General features: G+C 38.9%; 1 protein-coding gene across 1 annotated transcript in view; it reads left to right on the top strand.

The window, feature by feature from the left end:
• The window catches only part of LOC148357495 (protocadherin-16-like), a 187571-nt gene that overhangs the window by 152535 nt on the left and 17186 nt on the right, over positions 1-17850 (top strand). Inside the window, exons 11-13 of the mRNA XM_088345483.1 lie at positions 5370-5609; positions 10183-10308; positions 16111-16320. Coding sequence (XP_088201609.1) covers positions 5370-5609; positions 10183-10308; positions 16111-16320 — 576 coding nt within the window. The remainder of the gene's footprint in view (positions 1-5369; positions 5610-10182; positions 10309-16110; positions 16321-17850) is intronic.

Genomic DNA, 17850 nt, shown 5'->3' with positions numbered 1-17850 from the left:
AGCTTTCCCACATATTTTTGTGTAACCTTTCACATGTGCTATTACTGATCAGGGATTGAGCATCAGAGTGAGCCCCATCTTCAAAAATGAATGCCATAACTCGGAGCAGATTAAAAGCTGAAGGGCAAAATTCTAAGAGCAAGCATCCAAATGCAAAGCGGTGTCGGCTTTCTCTTTCTTTTACATGGCAATGGAAGGCATGAAATCGAAAAGGAATCGGCGTGAGCTGGCGATCAGAGAGGATGAAAATAAAAGGCAGGAAGCGGGCCTTCAATTTGCCAGGCGCACGGCAGTCCTTGATGTTTCATGCCTTCAGAGCGTGTTTACGGCTGCTTCCCTGATGGCTGACTGGCCGGCAAGCGCTGTGCTGTAGAAAAGCTCGTAAATTGCACACAGACTGTTGCAAGCTGTTGGTGTAATTTTGAAAAAAATCAGGCAGACAGCCTTCAGGTAGGTGAAGTGCTTGTTTAGCGAGTCTGCACAGTAACTTCGCCTTCATGCAAAGACTTATCTGTTTATCACACAGACAACATGTTTTATTGCCACTGATGATCTCAATGTGTTCTTGTTGTTTTTTAATCCACTACACTGCAAACACTACAGCTGAGGTGTCAAACTCATTTTAGTTCGGGGGCCACATGGTGGAAAAAACATTCTCATAGGGGCCAGACTAGTAAGTTAATGGCACTCAAAGTTTGCCTTAATGGAGGGCTGTTTTTTTTTTTTTGAGGCTCACAATAAAATTATGATTTGGGGATATAATGTTCAGTTATAAAATAATTATTGAGAGGTTATTTTTTTGTTTTGTTTTAATCCTTACATGAATATGGGAACATCTCTGTTAGATTTCATATCTATTATAGAAATGGGCTATAGCTTCTTAAACCTTTGAAACGATACAGAGGAGCTTTTTTCATTTTTGTATTTTTATAGTACCTTAAACAGTACATGTGTGACATTTACTTCACGTGAAATAACACAGGGATAGGGTTCCTCAATGTTCTCTCTTTTATTAATGGTAGTCAGCAAATACAGCTTTGGGAGTCTTGCTTGGCATTGGCAACATCCAATGGACATATTTCTATCTACCCTAGTCCCATCCCTCGAGAAGAGTGACCGACAGCAAGAAAAACACATAAAACAAAAACAAAACAAAGTAAAGAAAAAAGGAAAAAGTGGCAAAAACAAAAACAATCTGACCATGGCCAACACAAATGCCCAAACCCCCAAACAAGTTAAACACCTCGGCACCAAAGTTGGTCATGCTTTCGTCCCTCCAGATGAAACGGCACACAAGAAAGCGGCCATGTCATTTGGGTCAGGGTGACACAACGCACTCTTCTGTTCAACTGTAGGGCCCAACAGCTTTCACTGGTTTACCCCTGCCGCATCATACAGGTGCCCTGCCCATCCCTTAGAACGCTTCCAAACATCCCACTATCCTTTCACAACACCTCTCCACTCGTTCGTATCACCAACAAGAGCCCTAGCCTCCACTAAATTTAGACCTCTTTCCTCCGGTGCACTCATAACCCCCATCCATCTACGTCAGCCCTCCTCTTGGTCTCCTTCCATTTACTTCTGCTCTGTAGATCCTCTTCAACATTAGCTCCTCATCTATCCCCTCCATGTGTCAAACCAACCGAGTACACTCTTATCCACACGCTTGCTCCATTCCACTACTACTCCAGTTCTGTCTCTCACAATTTCATTTCTCAATCTATCCAATCTTGTCACTCTTAACATACTCCTCAAACACTTCATCTCCAAAATATATTTTTTTACAAAGTTTAATCCATACCTAGTAGTCCGCCAGGTTTGTCTGGCTTTTTTCTGCATGCTGAGGCACTGGTTTTTGGTCGCATTGGTGACATCTAGTGGTCAAATATTACACACTGGGGCTTTAAGTTCAGAACAAAAGGTTCAAGCTACTTTGGTAGATTTGGTAGATAGCCAAAACTAGCTTTTGTGTTTAAGTAGCAAACCATCTTGAAAATACATCTTTAGAACTTTAAATATCCTAGATATTTAAAGGGACAGTGTGTAATATTTAGTGCCTCCTAGAGTCAAACCCCCCCTTCATTCAGTTAAAAACATTCATTTGAACAGTAAGACAAACATACATTTATAGGTTAAAAAAAAAAAATATATATATATATATATATATATATATATATATGTAACCGCGTTGTACGTGTCCCACCAAAGATCCACATTCACGCTGGACTGGATGATGAGGTTTTTATTATTACAGTTCTGCAAATGGATGAGTCACAACATTAGCTTTTTCTGCTGGGTCTGATCTCTTTGATCTCTTTGTACTGTAGTACTCTGGTAAAACTGACAACAAAGCATATCACTTTACAGAAAATACATTTTAGAATATCACAATACATTTATAAATCTTTGCATTTTAACAAGATACTTTTAACAAGAGATCGTATAGTGGATTTTTAACGTTTACAATGAATTCAACATGTTTTTCTTTACTCTGAATTTTAACCAACATCATCCTTTTTTTAATGTATATGAAAAATAGGAATAAAAACAATAATGAGTATAAAAATGGGTACAATTTACCTGCAAATGGATGAGTCACAACATTAGCTTTTTCTGCTGGGTCTGATCTCTTTGATCTCTACAAGGGGAATTAATATTTAGTAAAACAGAAACAAAACGAAAATAAACCTAAACAGCTTGACAATATCAATCACATTACTATGCATGGTGAGAGATTTGTCAGCTGGGGTTATAAAGTTTAAAATTAACTTATTTTGTGGAGCACCAAAAGATATGTCTTACCTTTGTAGTACTCTGGTAAAACTGACAAAACCCCGCCTCCTGGTCACATGTTAGAAGCCAAAACCAAACCCCACCCCATACCAGCAGATGGCACTGTTGGACTCAGCATTGCAGGACATTTACCAAAAACTATACACATATTTTAGCAGGAATTTCAATAAAATAAAAGTTATTATTACACCCGTTACATATATATATATATATTATTTTTTATTTTTATTTTTTTTACTTAGGATAATCCATGCTCAGTAGTCACCGCCATGTTTTCTGACATCTTGCCGATACACTGTACTCATTTGGCCCTGGTTTTTATTCGCACTAGACAATACAATGCCATGTAATGGTCAAATATTACACGAGGTATCTTTAACAAAGATGACTGTAATTGGGGAAAATGCTAGCCATTTATTGCTTTATGTCATTATCTGCCATGTTAGCTTCAGCAAGACAAACTAGGCTATCAACGTTCGAGCAAACCTTATTACTTGAACTTGTGAGTTGAACTGTGTCCTTGGCATAGCTAACCTGTTTGTTTTTCCATATAACATCTTTACCTCAATAAAATTGAAAACGAAATGTTCTAGCTATCGAGGCTTGCTACTTGTCTCATATGTTTTTGTTGAAAGCAGAACTTTAGAATCGAAGAAAATAAGTATTTGAACACCCTGCTATTTTGCTATTTTTTCCCACTTAGAAATCATGGAAGGGTCAGAAATATCCATCGTAGGCTCATGTCCACTGTGAGGGAGATGAACTAAAAACAAAAATCCAGAAATCACAATGCATGATTTTTTAATGATTAATTTGTGTTACATAGCTGCAAATAAGTATTTGAACACCTGAGAAAATGAATGTTAATATTTGGTACAGTTGCCTCTGACTAGGTCATGCTAGAACCTTGATATCCTGTGTGCTTCGGGTCGTTGTTGTGTCGGAAGACCCAGCCACGACCCATCTTCAATGCTCTGACTGAGGGAAGGAGGTTGTTCCCAGTCATCCTGTCTTTAATGAAGTGCACTCGTCCTGTCCCATGTGCAGAAAAACACCCCCAAAGCATTCTGAAACCACCACCACGCTTCACAGTAGGGATGGTGTTCTTTAGATTGTACTCTTTATTCTTCTTCGTCCGAACACGCTTAGACCGAAAAGTTCTTTTTTGGTCTCATATGACAACAAAACTTTCTCCCATAACTCCTCTGTATTATCCAAAATGGTCATATGCAAACTTAAGACAGGCTTTGACATGTGCTAGTTTAAGCAAGAGAACCTTTCGTGCCATGCATTATTTCCAATCATGGCGTCTTAGTGTATTACCTACAGTAACCTTGGAAACGGTGGTCCCAGCTCTTTTCAGGTCATCGACCAACTCCTATTGTGTAGTTCAAGGCTGATTCCTCACCTTTCTTAGAATCATTGAGACCAGACGAGGTGATATCTTGCATGGGGCTCCACTCCGATTGAGATTGACCGTCATGTTTAGCTTCTCCCATTTTCTAACGATTGCTCCAACAGTGGACCTTTTTTCACCGAGCTTCTTGGCAATTGCTCCGTAGCCCTCTCCAGCCTCGTGGAGGTGTACTATTTTGTCTCTGGTGTCTTTGGACAGCTCTTTGGTCTTCGCCATGTTACAAGTTAAAGTCTTACTGATTGTAAGGGATAGACAGGTGTCTTTATGCAGCTTAAGACCTCAAACAGGTGCATCTGATTCAGGATGATACATGGAATGCAGGTGGACTTCTAACGGGCGGACTAACAGGTCTTTCTGGGTCAGAATTGTAAATGATACACAAGTGTTCAAATACACATTTTCAGCTGTATCACGCAAATATTATTTTTTTTTAAATCATGCGATTTCTGAATATATATATATATATATATATATATATATATATATATATATATATATATATATATATTCTATTGAAAAATGTTTACGGAGTTATTTTTCTTATTTGACTACATGTTCTATATATGTTATATATATATATATGTTCTCTTTTTTCAACAAAAATAAAAAACTTTTTTCATATTTTCCTTACTTTACTATATTTACATTTTTCAAAAATAAGTACCGTGAATAAAAAAACACATTTAATAAATTAACGAAAACAAAATAATGCTTCTACGTGACATTTCCTAATTTAACTTTTTTTTTATTTCAATCGTAAAATGAGCGTTCGTCACAAGAGCACTTACCACCCTGAACTCCCATCTACAGCATCCATGACATCAATGTACTGTGCAACAATCACTGTGAATATCCACATATTAATAATATATCATATATACTGTTCTTATTTTTTTCATACTTTTGCAACCTTAATATTTTCAATTAATTTTACTTACACTGATAAGAGAAGCCTTCCAATCGTTTCCTTTTGTATAATGACAAAAAAGGCCATTCATTTTTTTATTCATTTAGGTAAGCATTGTTTAACCTTGTTTATCTCATGACCTTATCCAGTTTTTACGCCAAATGTATCCAAAATATTTAAAGTACATTCAAGACCAAAAAAAAATTTAATCTTATCTAAAGTGAAACCAACCAATATTGTTGTTCCCCTCAGGTTCTTTATCCGTCTTGAAACCTCTGGACCGTGAGGAACAGGAAGTCTTCAACCTGACCATTGTGGCTGAGGACCACGGAAGCCCTCACCGCTCTTCTAACCTATTCCTTCGCATCTACGTGGTGGACGTCAACGACCAAGAGCCCCAGTTTGAAGAAAATCACTACGAGGCGATGATCTCTGAGAACCAACTGGCTGGGAGCTCCTTGTTGACCGTGGCCGCCTTCGACCTGGACCAAGGTGAAATAGCATAGAAAATCAAAAGTACCGTAGAACCGGCGTCCACACCTTAGGACATTTTCACACTATCGGAGTTTGTATGGGTGCTTGAAATCCTAGAAAATGTTGTGGTTTCAAGGCCAGGAAAATGCTTGAATTTTGGGTGAAGTGCTTGAAAATGTTTACAATTGTTGCCATTGCCTAGATTGTTGTCAGTTTGACTCTATAGACCACATAATAAGGGAAGAAAATGACGCCTAAATCCCTGGTGGCTTGTCATTATGTCATTGTCATGTGAAGTGTCACCGCCACTGGTGGCACTCAAGAGGACAGCTCTATACAGGAACCCAGCTTTTTTGGCTCCGCTCTCAAAAGATCTTCAGATTATTATTTCTTTAATGATATACAGTATTATCTATAGTAATGCCATTTTATGCTTCAAATTATTAAGTAATTAGTAATTACATGTTTTTCAGGGGATCCCTGAAAACACATAAAATGTAAATTTAGACATTCTCCCCCCAAAAAATTAGAATACAGAACATGTTTTTCTTTTTACACACTGAACAGATTTAAAGTCGAACAACAACACAAAATCCCTGAAAATATAAAATATATACAATAAAACATAAAATAAAAATATTAACTCTTCAGTGCTATAGATAAATGATCAAATTTCCTATATACTATTCTATTTTCAACAATTTGGACACAAATCTTCTGAGCACACGAATAAAAATTAAAATAAGTTAAACAAAAAACTAAATATTAGCAGTTTCTAAGATTGAAAGATTAAATGCTCTGTGCTTCGCAGATAATATAACTAAAATGAGTTTAAATTGTCTTACTTTTTGTTTATATACATCCAGTATTCTCTTTCTTTTTTGTCTTCTGTAGTTAACTCAATTATCACCCAACACTTATAGTCAACCCAATATTACCCAATACCTATAGAGCCCTGTGTTTGTAAACAAGTATGAGGCAGCCAAGCTGTGAGTACATTGTTGAAGCAGAATGCCAGAATTTATGTCAGTTTATAACATCCCCCAAATAAATCTTGGATCATAGTCTACAGAAAAGTTCTTTGGGTCGGCACTGATTTCTTTTCCTTTGAGCGTACTGGAAAAATTGAGATTTGGGCCTTAAAGGTGCTTGAAAAGTGCTCAAATTTGGCCATGGAAAAGGCGTTAAAACCCTGCTCCATGCTATTTATCTCTCTATATACTGAAGCCATATCCCTCTAGTACAGGGGTCGGGAACCTTTTTGACTCAAAGAGCCATAAAAGCAAAAAATATTAATTTTATTTTGGGAAAGAGCCACACCATATATTATGAGACAAATTTACAAAATTGCTAAACCCGCACCCCAGACAAAAGCTTAGTCTTCAGCACATTTATTTTTGATGATTTGATAAAAAATATGAAAAGAGAATAATGCCAGAGCCCCTGTCCCAAAATCAACAAACATACCACTTTAAACTTGTCTCTTTCTTGCAATGACTCAAGATCGGTTAAACTCCTTTTGACCCTTTTTTTTCATACATATTGGTTTCAAAACCAGATGCAAGCAGTTATTGTGTAAAAACGTCACAACATTCTGCAAATAGGGAGCCTGATGAGCTCACTTTTGGCGCAGATGGCGTAGGGCGAGAGATGGGAGGAGTGCTTGCGATTTTTGCATGGCTCCACCCATCCCTCCCACTCACCCAATCAAAAGACTAAGTTCTCTTCCGGTGTTTTGGCGTATTTACAGTGTGTTCTGTGGATTCATCATAAGGTATCTGAACACTGAACACGGATCATATAGTGAACTTTTATATAAAGGATTCTTTAGCGATGTACAGCCAAAACGAGTTTTTTCCCCTTTTTTGTGTGACACCTTGACTGTAAATTGTAGTGAAAAACTTGCCCTATATATACTGCAAAGTAACGTCGGATACTTAGTTTTGGATTGGATTTGCGTGTACCTGAATAGGATGAACAACTCAAGTTTCGAACAAGATGGAGAAATTTTGCATGCAATCAAATTTGTCTCTGAGCCATAGATATTCATAGAAAGAGCCATATATGGCTCGCGAGCCATAGGTTCCTGACCCCTGCTCTAGTAGGAGGTGGCTAGATTCAAGAACGCTAAGATTCACTAAACATTCATTCCACAGCACGAGAAATGAGTTGCTCTGATGTACAACCCTTCTAGTTTGGCTCTATGCACTTTTACATTTCTGGCATTTTTTTTGGTTTCAGGTATACCTTATAGAAAAAACTTGAGAGGGATAAAACCTGATCAAGGGTCGGCCACCAGCAGCTCTGGAGCTTGGCACGTTCTAGCGGCAAAATGTTTAATGTGTTTTTTGTAAAAGGACGAACAGGACACAAACATTCTTAAAGTGTTCCAATGAATTAATTGTAGAAAGATACAGCATGTGTTCCCTTCTTGTAGGTCTTCTAAAAGGTTTATTAAAGGCCTATTTTTTTATTTATTTATTTTTTTTTTTTTGCCGCTTCAGACATATTTTTTGGTTTTGTTTATTTGTCCCAAAAAGTTTTTGAAATACAGACGCTCCCCTACTTATGACCATTCGACTCATGCAAAACGGTAGATACGAACATTTTTTTCGGGATGTTGAAAAATATCCGGACATTGCTGTAAGTTAGATTTTGTGCACCTTTTTCCGAGTAGGGGACAGTACTGTAGTGCTTCTTTCCGCCACGTGGCACTGTGAGAGGTCACCCAGAAACCCCAAAGAAGAAATCCTGTTTCTATGTCCTGGTTTGTGTGTAATCATAACAACGTGTACTGAGTCACTAGCGCGTTAAGAACTTGGAAGTTTTTATTGTTTAATATCTCGTAAATCCTTTCAATTTGGTTGGTGGAAAGATTAAAGAAGAGGCAAGCCGTTTATTTTGAACAGAAAATGGAATAAGAAAGCGCGATGCGGTTGAGAAAATTTTTTCAGGACTTTTTACCATGGAGGGGGAAGTTGCCTAACTCTTGAAGCTCATCCTCCAACTTTATTAACTTTATAGAGCATATTATTTTATGAAATGTTTGTTTTTTAGGACAAAACAATACATGTCACTTACACAAGCCTTAAACATACTTGTATCAACCTTAAACATACAAAATATAGCACTGAAGCAACTTACAAACAAATTCAACTTACGAACTATTGTCGGGCAGCATCTGTACTCACAATCAATAAGATGAAATCTTTGTTTTTACACAAGTTGGGTTCTAATCCCAGTAGACAGCAAGAATATGGCGACTTTTCACTTAATGGTTTGGAATGTTTTTCTGTTAGATCATTTTCTCTTTTATTTGGCCACATCAACATCTTATTTTGTGTGCCCAAAATCTTAAATAAATGAAATTCAAACTTTGCCGGGATCAGTGCATATGACAAGTTAAGATGCCTAGTAGATGGCCGGCATCATATAAAATGCTGGTCTACTATTGATTTGCGTCCCGGCATCATAAAAAAATACTGATATAGTATTAGCCAAATTACCTCGAATAACGCCTTTACCTCTTGATTTAGTTCAGAATCGTATGTGACTTCTTCAGCTATACAATACTGTATTCTCGATCTTTGCTACTTTGTGAGTTGGCAATACTTTACATTTTTTTTTGTCATGTATTTATTTGCTATGGGTTTCAAGGCTAGCAGTGATGTTAAAGAGAGAGAAAAAACAACATTTGTGAAATAAGCTTACGATTATCAAGAAATATGAATAAGGTCCATGAATCGCTACCCTTGCTAAGTTTTAATCGACAATCTGGACTTTTATTAAAATAAGGAGGTGAACAAATCAAGAAAATCTTCCAAGGATATGACGAAATCAGTTTTAATTCTACGTTGGGAGTCTTCATTGCATTCACCCACTAACTCCACTGTACCAGCTCAAATCACATCACACTAAAAATTATTTTCATTTTCTTTTGAATATATCTCATTTTATAATCTCCTTTGCACTTATAATACACATTAGTAGTACTTTCTGCATACTATTTTTTATTTTATTGTTTTTATGTAGAAATCCGCCGGATTGATATGCATTATTTAAGTAGCATCGGTTTCTATCCCTCGCTATGTGGCAATTTCACTGCAATCTCCATCTGAGAACGGATCATGTTGTATCCCAGCCACTTATACAGCCACCCACTAACAGCACTGTGCGAGCTCAAGTTACATCAAACTTAAAGTAAATACAATTTCATTTTCTTTTAATTGTGTCACTATTATGTAGTTTATTCCTTCACCTTTATATTACACATAAGTTGTACTTATTATATATTGTTTTTTTAATCTGGGATACCGACTGTTTGATATGCAATAGTTAAGTAGCACAGGTTTCCACATTACTTTGCTATCCCCACCTATGAAAGGATTTATGTTGTATCCCAAGTGTCCAAACACTCTATCCAAAAGCAATTAGCGACATAAACGAGACTAGTGTTCCAAGTGTGAACACACTGGGGAAGTTAACACGCTAAGACGCTCAAGGAAGGAAATAATCAATCGAGCGAAAATGAGTAATTACGCTTCTATGTGTCTCCTTTTAATCAGAGCAAATGTGTTTGTTTATCCATCAGGATCCAACGGGAAAGTGACATACAGCGGAGTATCGTCGGACGATTTCACCATCGATCCGCTAACTGGCGTCGTTAGCACCGCAAGGACGCTTGATAGGGAACAGCGAGAGTACTACACCCTGACAGGTGAGGAATTAGGAAAAATAATTTTATGGGCAGACATACAGGGTTGGGTTACTTTAACTGGATTACTTTCAATTACTTTTGGATTACTCCAATACCAAATATCCTAATACAGTGGGACCTCGCTACTTCGCGGTTCCACGTTCGCGGGTTCAGAGCTTTGCGGGTCTAAAAAAAAAAATAATAATAAAATAAAATAATTTTAAAAAACAAACAAAAAAAAACGAATTTTTCAAGCATTTTTGAAGGGGCGTCACTACTTCGTGGTTCCACGTTCGCGGCTTCAGAGCTTCGCAGGTCTAAAAAACAATAATAATAAAATAAAAAAAATTAAAAAAAATAATAATAATTTTTTAAGCATGAAAGATTTTCACTTTTCGCGGGTGGTTTTGGTCCCCATTAACCGCGATAACCGGGGGATTACTGTAAAAGACAAAAGAAACTAAATATGAATAAAATTATGACTCACAACACGTGGTAAGCTTTCTCTCCTGGCTTTGATCTCTTTGATCTCCGGCAAAACTAACATAAAACGCGACAGAAACAAAATGAAAATAAATCCAAACAGCTTGCCAAACATCATTTTTGCCAATCCATGTATTCCGCTACTCCCCAAGCCTTTAGTAATTTTATTCAAATTTAGTTTCTTTCGTCTTTTATTAGCATATTTGGTATTAGAGTAATCCAAAAGTAATTGAAAGTAATCCAGTTAAAGTAACCCTACCCAACCATGCAGACATAATAATGAGGTGCAATCTGTACAAGTCGTTGACTTAGAAGTTTGACTTACTTAGGTATTTTACAAGACAAATTGATAGAATCTCAAAAGGTTGACAACAGGACTGTTCGGCACGCTTTGTAAGCAAAAGTCCATTTACATCCGGGGTCTCCAATGTGGTGCCGTTAGGCACCAGGATGCCCCTTTAGTGCAAATGAGGTGCCTGCAGACCTGTTCTGATAATAGCTCACCAGTGCTAGGTCAATGTGATTTTCCAGTAAAATTATTTTTTTACTGGTTGACTGAGTTTATTTAACCCCACTTCCAAAAATAACCATTGATTTGTGTATTAAACAAATATATGTAATCATCTTTTAACTGATTTATCTGACAGGAAATACAACAAACTAAATTCAGATTAATGGGTTTCATAAAGTGAATGAGCAAATAATGTACCTTTTTTGTCTAGCTATCCGGCTACCTTTTTAGTTTTGTAGCTAGCTGTCTTCCCCAGATATTTAACTTGTCAGGACCAGAACGGAGACAGGACCCACTCGCGTAATGTTTCTCACAGCTTTATTGGGAAGAAGGGAAAGGAGTGCACACACGATCCGGAGATCGCTGGTCGCAGGGAGTAGGTTGCTCAGACGCGGAAGTGGGACTTCTGTGGCGATGTCGGGAACGGAAAAAACGGGTCATTAGAAGAGCAAAAATGCTGGTCGATATCAGAAAATGGGTCGTTATGCGGAACAGGAGAACAGACGTGGTCAAGATCAAACAGATCGTAGCGGGAGAAAAACAGGAGCAAAAACACAGGACAGGCGAAAAAGGGCATGCCGTGTAAAAACGGAGATTCTCAGACGGACTGACAAAGGGGGACTTACAAGACAGAGTTTAAATACTGACAGGGAGCCAATCTGTCAACAAGCTGCAGCTGGCGCCACACAGGCGGGTCCAATTGTGCGCCATGGCAACCCTGACAGAAGCTGACGCCACACCGGTGGGGCCAATTGGGCGCCATGGCTACTGTGACATAGCTAGCTTCTTCTTTTTGAATACTATCTAGCTAACACATTACTTTTTTCCTAGTTATCAAGCTAAGTTTTGGCCTCTTTTCTAGCTACCTATCTATTTTTTTACTTTCTATCTGGCTATTGATTCTTAGCTAGCCATATAGCTTCATTTTAGTTTTTTACCTGTATACTTTTCTAGCTAACTTTCAAGCTACCTTTCAAGCTATGTAGTAAGCCAATTAGTTAAGATGATGTTTTGCGCTAATTACTAACAAAAAGTACTTCTTAGTCTGAAAAAGGTTGGAGACCCATGAGTTACGAACATACTGTGATACATCAGTACCAGATGTGGATGTAGTAGCCAAAAATGTTACTCAAGTAAAAGTACTGTTACTTCAGAATGATATTTCTCAAGTAGAGGTCAAAGTAGTCACCCAAATACTTACTCGAGTAAAAGTAAAAAAGTACATGGTGAAAAAAGTACTGAGTAACTGTAGCAAAGTCGCATTTATTATTTTTTTAAACAACTAATCAGATCATCAAATTATCAAAGTTTATCTAATCAACGAAAAAAAATACATTTAATTTAAAAGTAAATTGAAATAATCAACAAAAATTCAAGTGCTTTAAAAAACAATAGAATAAAAATATTATAAAACAAATGAATAAATCAAGCACATGTACCACTAAGTACGACATTTTTATCTGAACAGGCTCTGCAAGCAGAACAACAATCTAGCCCGTGAACTCGAACAAAAGAGACGTTGCATATTGTAGCTTCAATGCTTTTCTTTGTAAAAGTCTATCACTCATGTGCATCAGCATGCTGTAGTTCCTGCAATTATTTTTAATGCAAGCAAAGGGGTGTAGGTTTTTGATTTTGGGTAACAATATTTACTGACAGTCTTCAGTTGTGACATCTGACACATTCATCGCACTAGCGCAAACTTCTTACATCTTTATTTCACCGGATGCATATTCTAGTTCTTAATTTGAATGTTTGATACAATGTTTTAACAGTGATGTGTGGGCCAACTGGAGTGCCTTGATTACTCAGGACAGGCATGATGGGTGTGTCCAAAATACAATACAACTTTATTTATATCTGTACATTCAAGGAAACTGTGGGGGTCAGATGCATCGACATTTCGTTCTGTATACACGTGTACTAGAATGACAATAAAGTAGATCTGAATCTGAATCTGGTGTCTGGCACCCGTTTTAAGGGGAACATGCTTTTGATATGAGGCAAGGGATGCGCCTCCTTTTCTGTGTTTTCATAGCACCATTTTTTATCTATTTCCTTCATGTACAAACATAAGCTCTGCCAGCCCTTGCTTTGGGCAATAGTTGACTGAGGATAATGGATTGGGATTACAACCGTGCATTTAATTTTAAGCAGGAATGAACGGCACACCTCCCGACAGAATGCCAATATGGGATCGGGGATAATCAATCAACGGCCGCACGAGTGCAGTTCATTCTATGTGGAAGTACAGTGACAGCAAAAAAAAGCCACCAGGTCCAAGAGACATGCACCCTCCTGGTTCTTGCTCGAAGCAATATATGATCAGGGATAATAGATCATGGTCACATGTGTGGAATGCACTTTTTGGTTGACAGAACAGCAAACAACTGGCACCAGGCTTGACAAAAATGTGCTCTGCCGGCTTGTGTGTTTTGACAAATAGGAATGTGTAATATTTTTCTACCTCGATGCCCTGAAAAATTGAAGTAGTCATGTATTGAAGTACTCTCATGCAAATTTAAAGTGTTCCTTACTTATACTGAGCTCGGACCAAACCGTTCCCCAAAACAGATGTACAATGATATTTTGTTAATAGAACAAATCTTTCCTCGAACAAATCGTTTTTGTTCGGCGAGGACGTCTTGGATGAGGTGGCCCTTGTTCCTGAGTGAGCGGACGTTCAGTAATCCAAAGTTGACGGCGGAGGTGTCTTGGTTGACGGCGGAGGTGTCTTGTTTGACGGCGGCAGTGCTGTTAGCCGACCTAGCTAGGCGGGCTAATCCATGGCAGTTAGCGCTACGGCCGCAGTTTATGGGAGGGCGTCGAGATGTGGACCAGGTTGAGGTGATTGAGCCGAGGTTTTTATACTCGACGTGTCTGCGCGACCCGCGGTGAATGTAGCGGCGTCGAGGCAGGCGAGCGATGTCAGGATGGTGGAGCAGCTCAAGTGGCGGAGGCCCCAGTGCAATCCACCGGATCCGGAGAAGATCCGCGACAGAATAGTGGAGCAATCCTGTCGCTGGATGATGGCAGAACGTCAGGAGTATCAGGAATAATCCAAAGGCGGCGAGGTTTTGGCACGCCATGACGAGGGAGAGAGGCCGGTGCAGTGACAGCTGGTATGTTTAAGCTACCGGCGTTAGCCCGTGGGCTAAGTTAGGATTGGGGTTTGATTGATTAGGTGAAACGATGGTTCAGGTTACATCAACCACAGTACCCACAGTCCAAAACAGAAGGGCAAAAGAAAGATCAGAAAAAGTATCTGAGCTTCGAAAAAGTTTTGGAGTGAGAAGCGGCGACAGAGTAGGGCTTGCTTCCACGATCCGATGGTTGAAGGACAAGGGTAAGCAGGTGGCTGGAGACGCGGAAGTGGCACTTCCGTGTTGAGCTAGGATGGTGGTAGATTTGCAGGAATACTAGGCGTTAGCCGGGACGGGAGAGCAAGGACGGTATCAAGTTCGGAAACAAGGTCGGCAACAGGTGTCAGGCAGGAGCGGGGCAAAACAGGTCGGATGTCGGGAAGACAGAACAGGGCAGAGTCAGGTCCGGAAACAGGTTGGCAACGGGTATCAGGCAGAGAAAAACAGGCCAGGAAAAGTGTCTGAAAGTAAGAGCTTGCGGAGCTGGGAGCATCGGTTTGCAACGATCTGACACGGTTCTCTTGAAAGCCGGGGGTTTAATAAGAGTCTATTAGCCAATCAGCTCTCAGGGCTGTTGGCGCCAATTGGGCAGTCACAGGTGCCTTAGATCGGCAATCATGACAGTTTTTATGTGCATTTGCGTACAGATTGTGTGTTAATGTAGGTTCTGTGTTAGTCTACGTACGTTTTTGCAAGTCCTAACATGTTTTTTTGCGTGTTTTACTTACGATTTCGTGCTTGTTTACATTAGTTTTCGTGCTTGTTTACATACGTTTCTGTACGTGTTTACTATGTTTTTGTGTGTGTTTATGTATTTTTGTGTTTGTTTGTTTTGTGTGTTCACATACATTTTTGTGCATAATAATGAACGCTTTTGTGCATTCTTATATATTTTTTGTGCATTTTACATCTGTTTTTGTGTGTTTACATATGTTTTCCTGCGTGTTTATGAACACTTGTGCATGTCTTGCACGTTTTCATGCGTGAATAGCTACGTTTTCATGCATGTTTACACACGTTTGAGTGCATGTTTACTATGTTTTCATGCATGTTTACTTACGTTTTAACTGTTCACTTAAGTGTCTATGTAGGTTTTGATTGTTTATGTACGATCTTGTGTGTGTTTACGTACGTTTTTGTTCGTGTTCATGTACAAGCTGATTGTTATTTTATCATATTGTTTGCTGTTTATTTTTGTTGCTCCTCAAGTGGAGGATAAAACTGTTGCTGACGACTTGCAATAAATAGCACAAGGTTCTATACCACTGTGTGTTCTTCTCTATTCAACTGACACAAACACTGCTTTGAAAATGTTAATTCTCTCACATACCAAAATAAAACGGAAATAGTTATGTTCGATGATAAGTACTTAGTTTTACTATATTCACTTACTAACTTAGTTATATTTTGAAAGAAGTAGTGAGTATCTTTAACTTATTACTTGTTTAAAGAAACATGCCCAACACTGTTGTTAAAAAACCTGGAAAGAAATTGTAGACAAAATCTGTCTCCTTTGTGGTGCTGATCAAAGGCAGCGCAAGTAGACACAACCAAAACACTTTGGAGCTATTAGACAGCAATGGCCTGATTTCTCTTTCAAATCGCTCCGAGTGACAGGTCGACTCCATTTCTAATCGCTGCCGTCAATCACCTAGAACGTCCTTAATTGTGGCCTTTTTTTCGCAGTTTACGCAAAAGATGGTGGCATCCCCCCCAATTACGCCAAAACAAGTGTGAAGGTCCGTGTCTTGGACGAGAACGACAACGCACCCGTCTTTGGTCGGCGGTACTATAGCACTGAAGTGCCAGAAAACACTGAAGCTCGCCTGCTTTTCACACTGCGAGCCACCGACCAAGATGCTGGAAGAAATGGGAAGGTGACATACAGAATTATAAGTAAGGATGCTTAAATGAAGACAATTCCATTTTTAACTCTAATGCAATCACAAAAACAAAAAACACAAGTCTTTCCCACTTAACAAAATATTTTCCTCCTTATGTTTCTTATTTTACTGTATTTTTACCTCTTTTTCTATTTCAATAATCATAAAATAAAATCTTACCAAAATTGCTATGTACGGTATAAAGCTTAAAATGTTGCTCATTTATAACTATTATCTTTCTTATTCAAATTAAAAAAAAAAAACAATAAATGATCTGACAAATTAGTTAATCATGCTTATTTTAACGATTTTTCATAATTTTCAACAATATAAGAATGCTCAACCGAATCTTAAATTGTTGCAAAAAATATTGCCCATTTTAAGTTTATTTTCCTCAAATTACGGGACTCAAAATTGTTTGATTTGATCATCAATAATTATTGTGACTTATTGTTTTTCAGAGGGAGATTTCAACTGGACCAAAATGTGATTAAAAATAAATTAAATATATGTATACAGTGAAGAAAATAAGTATTTAAACACCCTGATATTGGCAGCACGGCGGCGTGTGCGGCACAGTTCTAAGGTCTTGGGAACCTCCTGTGTGGGTTCAAATCCAGCTACCGGACTTACTGTGCGGAGTTTATATGTTCTCCCCGTGCTTGCGTGGATTTCCTCCGGGCACTCTGGTTTCCTCCCACATTCCAAAGACATGCATTTCAGGTGGATTGGCCGGTCCAAATTGTCCCTAGGTGTGAATGAGCGAGCGAGTCGTCTGTCCCTGTGTGCCCTGCGATTGGCTGGCAACCAGTTCAGGGTGTCCCCTGCCCATTGCCCGAAAATGCCTGGGATGGACTCCAGCACCCCTGCGATCCTACTGAGGATAAGCGGTGCAGCTAACGAGATGAGATGAGACACCCTGATATTTTGCTACTTCTCCCACTTAGAAATCATGGAGGGTGTCACAGACCAGAACGAACACAGGACTCAATTGCATGCGTTTCTCAGATTTTATTGAAAGAGAGTGAGAGTAAGGCTTGCTTGATTGCTTGATCCGAAGACTGGCTGAGAGCGGGAACGAGCAAGGCGGGAATGACACTTCCGTGTCGGAAGAAGACAGGCGGGAATGGCAAGTCGTTTGACCTGGGCTGGAGATCAGAGGCGATGTAAAGTTCGTAATAGTGGTCGCAGGCAGGCGGCAGGCAAAACAGGCGTAGTCAGGTTCAGAAACGGCTCGAAAAACGGGAATCAGTCAGGAAACAGGTTATAACAGGGACGAAGTCGGACGGGAACGCTCACTGAGTGAAAAACAACAACAACTATCTGACAAAGTTTGAACTGAAGTCGGGGCTTAAGAATGGTGTGGCCACCAACCAGCTTATCCGGGCTATTGGCGCCAATCAAGTTGCCACAGGTGTTCCAAATAGGGCAATCACAGGAGGGGTCTGAAATTTTCATCGTAGGTGCATGTCCACTGTGAGAGGGATAAACTAAAAAGAAAAATCCAGAAATCACAATGTGTGTTTTTTTAACGATTTCTTTT

This window comes from Urocampus carinirostris, chromosome 10, assembly GCF_059441175.1.
Source record: "Urocampus carinirostris isolate Australia breed hairy pipefish chromosome 10, RoL_Ucar_1.0, whole genome shotgun sequence".
NCBI classification, from domain to species: domain Eukaryota; kingdom Metazoa; phylum Chordata; class Actinopteri; order Syngnathiformes; family Syngnathidae; genus Urocampus; species Urocampus carinirostris.
Note: the sequence above shows the minus strand (reverse complement) of the source record. Positions and strands in the feature narration are given on the sequence as shown.